Source organism: Myotis lucifugus, unplaced genomic scaffold (assembly GCF_000147115.1).
Source record: "Myotis lucifugus unplaced genomic scaffold, Myoluc2.0 scaffold_30, whole genome shotgun sequence".
Classification (NCBI taxonomy): domain Eukaryota; kingdom Metazoa; phylum Chordata; class Mammalia; order Chiroptera; family Vespertilionidae; genus Myotis; species Myotis lucifugus.
Window position 1 is genome coordinate 2,469,238 of NW_005871078.1, and position 6,487 is coordinate 2,475,724.

General features: G+C 43.9%; 1 protein-coding gene across 1 annotated transcript in view; it reads left to right on the forward strand.

Moving 5' to 3' along the window:
- The window catches only part of GXYLT1 (glucoside xylosyltransferase 1), a 50,775-nt gene extending 44,622 nt beyond the window's left edge, over window positions 1-6,153 (forward strand). The window contains exon 8 of the mRNA XM_023752287.1: window positions 6,062-6,153. Within this exon, the coding sequence (XP_023608055.1) occupies window positions 6,062-6,109 (48 nt within the window). The 3' untranslated portion in view covers window positions 6,110-6,153. The remainder of the gene's footprint in view (window positions 1-6,061) is intronic.
- The last annotated feature ends 334 nt before the right edge of the window (window positions 6,154-6,487 follow it).

The following is a 6,487-nucleotide window of genomic DNA, read 5'->3' on the forward strand; positions in this document are numbered from 1 at the left end:
CGGGGGCCTTAGGGCTGGGCAGGGGGGCCCTCCGCCTTCCAAGGCTCCAGATTTTTGCTCCTTCTTTCTCTTCTGATGGGCGTGTTTCGGTCCCGGCCAGGGCTTTATTCCCTCTGGCCACGGTTTTTTGTTTCTATTGGGGGACGCCCCACTCCCCCACAATTGGCGGGTCCCAACCCCCTGCCCCGACCTTAACTTTTTGGCCAAAGGCTTTTGGCCTGGGCAAAAAGAAAACTTACTTCCCCGGGACGGCGGGCTCCCCCCCCCGCCCAAGCTCCCATGGCTGGGCCCCACCCCCCTTTCCCCGCAATCCCCCGGCCGGGCCCGACAAAAGGGCCCTGTTTTTCTTTTTCCACCCCGGGGGGAAGGCAAAAGTGGGCCCCCAGGGCCACCTTTGCCCCTGCCCCCGGCTCTTAGCTCCCCCCTGGGTTTCCGATCACCGTCAGTGGCAGGGGGCTTCTTCCGTCCTTTCCCTTTCGCCTCCCAGCATTGCGCCTACATATGCAAATTAGCCGCCATATTTGTTGGCGGTTAACTGCCATCTTGGCTGGCAGTTAATTTGCATATCGCCTTGATTAGCCAATGGGAAGGGTAGCGGTCGTACGCTAATTACCATGTTTCTCTTTTATTAGATAGGATGCTTTTAGAAAACATTAAATATAAAATTTTTATTATAAGTTCCTTTTTAATTTTCATTGACTTTTTAGAGAGAGAAGGGGAAAGGAGAGAGAGAGAAAGAGAGAGAGAGAGAGAGAGAGAGAGAGAGAGAGAGAGAGAAGAGAGAGAGAGAGAGAGAAACACCGATGTGAGAATGCAACATTGATCAGCTGCCTCCTGTTGCCTCCTGCACACCCCCAATCTGGGATATAGCTAGAAACTGGGGCATGTGCCTTTGACCGAGAATCGAACTGGCAACCATCTCGTGCACTGGATGACACCCAACCAACTGAACCAGGCAGCCATTAAAACCCAAGCCTTTAGATAATGGAAAGTGGAAATCACTTTGAGGCTTGTTATGTCAGTCTCTCCTTTGTAGAATTAAGATTCATATATCCATTTTTCCAGGATGAAAAAAGATTCAATGAAGAAATATGAAGGTGATCAAAAGTCTGAAACTTTATCATTATTCTGTCCATTTAAAAAGAATAATATTTTCAGAGATGTGTTAATTGACCCGGGGAATAAATTGGGTACTTTCGCCTGCATATAGTGAAGAGAAGGTTCTTATATTAATGCCAACCAGGCTGAGTCCCATTCATTCCTACCATGGCTCCTGTTCAACAAGTGGATAAAGATGGGTTGTTACTCAATGTTGTCATGTAAAAAGATACCTTTTCTTTTTTAAAATATATTTTTATTGATTTCAGAGAGGAAGGGAGAGGGAGAGAGAGATAGAAACATCAATGATGAGAGAGAATCATTGATCAGCTACCTCCTGCACACCCTACACTGGATATGGAGCCTGCAACCTGGGCATGTCCCCTGACCAGGAATTGAACCATGACCTCCTGGTTCATAGGTCAACACTCAACCACTGTGACACACCGGCTGGGCTGGTGCCAATATTTTGGCACTGGTGTTCACTCTGGGTTGCTGAGATGAGCAGAATGCTATGTAGGTCTGAGCTGCACATGTTTTCCAGCTCCACTGTGAAGAAAACGAGACAGAAGGATCAACTGACATATACTAGTAAATAACATATTACACAATGTAGCTGGGCCACGGTATGCAATTGATTGTACAGCTGTCAGGTCCACTCTCCCAGCCCTTCTGATTAGCCTGCTGAACTGTTTTACTTCTCTTTCAATAACTCCCAGTGAATTAATTCAAGTGTGGGTGGGTTTTGGAGTTATTTTCAATAAGACAAATGATGAGAGCCTCACAAGCAGTGCCCATAATTCAATTATTCGTAATTAGGCAGTGCTGATCTAAGGAAGAATCATCCTGCAAGACCTTGATGCCTCCCTGGATGCATCAGCATTATTGTCAGAGCATCTGCCAGTTCCAAAACATATGACTTACTCCTTATTTTATTATACCGGGGTCTTCCCCCTTGAACCTGGAATGTGCATTGGTGTCCTGTTATTCTGTTTTTCATCTGGCCACAGAAGGAGCAATCTGAAAGTTACAAATTTGCCTCAGGAGTGTCATACTGGTACAGACATTAAGAAATTCCCACAATTTCTGCTCTATCTGCTTCCATGCCAATGAAAGAAGTTCTTTCTAAAATCTTGATTGTGTTTTTTTGGTCTGTACTATACACTAGGCTTTCTGTCATCCAGTAGTTATCCTATCCTATGTAATAAAAGGCTAATATGCAAATCGACCAAATTGCAGAACAACTGCTATGATGCGCACTGACTACCACAGGGCAGACGCTCAATGCAGGAGCTGCCCCCTGGTGGTCAGTGTGCTCCCACCGGGGGAGCACTGCTCAGCCAGAAGCCGGGCTCACAGCTGACGAGTGCAGTGGTGGTGGTGAGAGCCTCTCCCACCTCCACAGCAGTTGGATATGCCCCGAGGGCTCCCTGACTGCAAGAGGGTGCAGGCTGGGCTGAGGGACACTCCACCTCCCACCAGTGCACAAATGTCATGGACTGGACCTCTCGTTAAGCATAAAAATGTATGCTACTTCTATCTAATATAACTTATAAAGCAGAGAATTATTTCCATATATGTTATTCATTTCACCGAGAAAGAGGCTATTCCAGCAGTTTATTTTTAGTCTTGAAACTTTCTAAAATTTGTGCTGTATAAATTTCATTTTGTTATAATTTAGAATATCTGTCTCAATTTCAGAGATCCTCCAGACAATTTTGTACATTTTTATAGTCACCCACTCCCCAATTTTTTTAGTTTAATTTTTATTTACAATTAACTTTTGTGTGTGTGTTCTACCCCATCATCAGTGTAATCTCTTCTCAATTTTTACTTATGGGTCATTTTCTTATTTTACTTATTCTCATTTTCTATTCTCTAAATGATCTTTCCAATAGCTGAAGTCATTGAGAGCCTAATTTCTTCTTTCTGCTGACTTTTGCTCATGGTGGTTTGTTTTGTAATTTTGGATTATGAGAGCATGTTTGCCTGAACTTTATATGTTAATTTATTGTTTTGAAGTTTCCAAAGTCCGAGACTGAATTTTAATCCCAAGTGCATAAGGGTAGGCCTGTTCTTATGAATCTTGGGGGGGGGGGAGGAGGGGTTTATTTTAAACACCCTGGCTCTGTGCCAAGGCATACAGATCTCCGTGTGTTCCCTCTTTGCTGATGGGCAGCCTTTTTCTAGACTTCTTTTTCACTGAGGGTGAGCAATTCATGTGGAACTCCAATTCCAAATCCCTACCTTTTGCAAGTTCAAGGCCTGGTTTCCGGTCCCCAGGCAATCATTAAAACCCAAGCCTTTAGATAATGGAAAGTGGAAATCATTTTGAGGCCAGCTGTTTTTTGGTGTCAGTCTAAAACTGTGGGTTACCACTTGTTTTTAGTCTTGACCCTTGGAAATTTCCTTTACATACATACATATATACATATGTTTATTTATTTGTTTATAAATATGTTTTACTTATTTTTTGAGAGAGAGAGGAAAGAAGAGGGATAGAGAAATAGAAACATTGATGAGAAAGAAACATCATCAATCAGCTGCCTCTTGCACACCCCCTACTGGTGATCCAGCCTGTAACCCAGGCATGTGCCCTGACTGGGAATCGAACCAGTGACCTCTTGGTTCCTGGGTCAATGTTCATCGCTTAGCCAACACCAGCTGGGCTATTCTTTAATTAATTAATTAATTAATTAATTAATTCTTAATGAATTTAGCTATGCATTATATAGGCTGGCTGTTATATTTCACTCAGTTTTTCTGGATATCTTGTAAAATAATTTTTGTAATGATCTGGCCTGCTATTCCTTTAAATTTCAAATCCTACCTACTTGTGTTCCAGAGTTTTCTCCCTGCCTTTGTTCTGAAGCAATGTAATAATAAAACCTATTGTTTATTGAATGTCTTTTATGTGCCAAGTGCTTTATATATGTGATTCTATTTTGTTGTTATCTTTACTGTAACACTAATCACTCTATATAAATAGGACCCTGTTATTCTCTGTATTTACCCTGTGTGTATCCCAAACAGTGGTGTGATAGTGTGATTTAATCCTTCCTTCCTATATAATAAAAGGCTAATATACAAATAGACCGAATGGCAGAACAACTGAACAACCAAACAACTGGTTGCTATGACGTGCACTGACCACCAGGGGGTGCGTGAGGAACATGAGGGGTGTCGGCAGCAGGTGGCAGAGAGTGGAACATGGTCACTGTCATAGGGTTGAGCTTCTGGTGGTTACTGAAAATTGTTTGCTCCTGTGTGCTATGGTCCTGCCCAGTGCTTGCACCTGCTGCTGGCGCTGGCCCTGCTTGCACACACAGCTGACACCAGAGCTGCTACTCACACCCCCTGCTGGCGCCCAGTACCGTCCTGATTGCTCGATGCTGTCAGTGGGTACGAGCGGCGGCTGCCGACCCTGATTGCCCCTGAGGGCTTCTCCACCTCCCCCTGCTCCTGAGGGGTGATCGGGGCAGCAGCTGCCACTTGCACCCACAGCTGGCACTGGCCCCAATCACTTGGCACTGTCAGTGGGTGCAAGCGGGGCCAGCGCCGTTAGCATGTGAGAGCGGCAACAACTGGAGTGGGGTTGCTGGCAGACAGGGGACCAGGGGCTGCAACAGGAGGGGCTGGGCAGGGCTGTGGAGGATGGGCCGAGACCTGCCCCTGTGCCCACTGCAGCCTCGCAGCCCACAGTTCCTTCAAGGGGCACGAATTCGTGCACTGGGCCCCTAGTAAGAAATATATATTTAATAAATAAATTTGTGTGTGTGTGTGTGTGTATATATATATATATATATGTATGGGTGGTGGGGTATATATATATATACTATATATATATATATATATATATATATCATCCCGAGTTGAGCTCCAAACCCTTGGAATTTCCTAAGTGTTGAGAATGTTAAAAGTGTCTTTTGTTATGTTAATGAGGTGACATTTGGACCCTACCTAAGGATAAGGCTGGTTGCCAGGAGAACCAATCAGGGGTTAGAGCAGTGGTTGGCAAACTGGCCCCTTGAGTGTGGCTCTTCCACAAAATACCACTTGTGGGCACGCACATACAGTGCGATTGAAACTTCATGACCCATGCCATGGGGCCAAAGAGCCGCATGTGGCTCGAGAGTCGTGGTTTGCCGACCACTGGGTTAGAGGGTTGGAACTTTCATTCCCATCCCCTTAACCTCTGGGGAGGGAAAAGGGGCTGAAGGTTGAATCACTTGCGGATCTCCAAAGATTTAATTAATTATGCCTTTTATATGAAGTCTCCATAAAAACCCAAAAGGATGTGGCTCAAAGAGCTTCTGTGTTGATGAACGTGTGGAGATTTGGAAAGAGTGGCACACCTAGACAGGGCATGGAAGGTCTGCACCCTTTCCCCATGCCTTGCCCCAGGCATCTCTTCCAGCTGGCTGCTCCTGAGTTACATCCTTTTATAATAAACCAGAAATGTAGTAAGTAAAATGTTTCTCTAAGTTTTGTGAGCCACTCTAGCAAATTAATTGAACCCTTGAGGGGGGTCATTGTAACCTCCAATCCATAGTTGCTGACAGCACAAATGACGAGAGAGGGGTGGTCTTATAGGACTGAATCCTTAACCTGTGGGATCGGATGCTATCTCAGGGTAGACAGTATCAGAACTGAGTTGAACCATAGGACACCCAGCTGGTATTGGAGAATTGCTTGGTGGTGTGGAGAAACCCCCTCCCCCATGTTGGAATTGGGTGCAGAGTTGGTGATCAGAGATGGGATCAGAGTCAGATATATTAGATGTGGTCATCATGACATGTAATTATTTGTGTGCTGTCTTATTTTCCTATTCCACTAAAATGTAAGTTCATAAGGATAGGGACCCTACCTGTTTTTTCATTGAATTTCTTGTGAGCACTTGAGAAGTATTTGCCATAGAGATGAACGTAATCTATGCTGCAGGTGTTATTTTGTGTATTTTCAGATGAAGTCTTGGGCCCAGGGAGGTGAAGTGACTTGTCCAAGGTTATAGCGGTAGTCATGTGGTAAAGAGCAGATCCAAAAGTCCATCCCCCCATCATTTGGTAAGCGATTTCATTAGTTTCTGAGAAGCCAAGGTGAATAGCTAAATTATGAAAGTAGTTTGATTAAATGATAACCGAAATAAATTCTTTGCATCATTAATTTCAAATTATATTTCATTTTAATAGTGTTTGATGATTTATAGTATATAGAATTAAAGACATTTCATAGAGTCAGCATGACAGAGTAAAACTTCCAAACCCTATAGATGATACTTTGTCTTATTTCTGAAATGTAGATATCATTTGTTTTGCAAACTATATTTTTGGTTCTCACTCCATTCATGAGAAATATTAAATATTGCTGTGTTTTATTTCTTCCCTCCCCT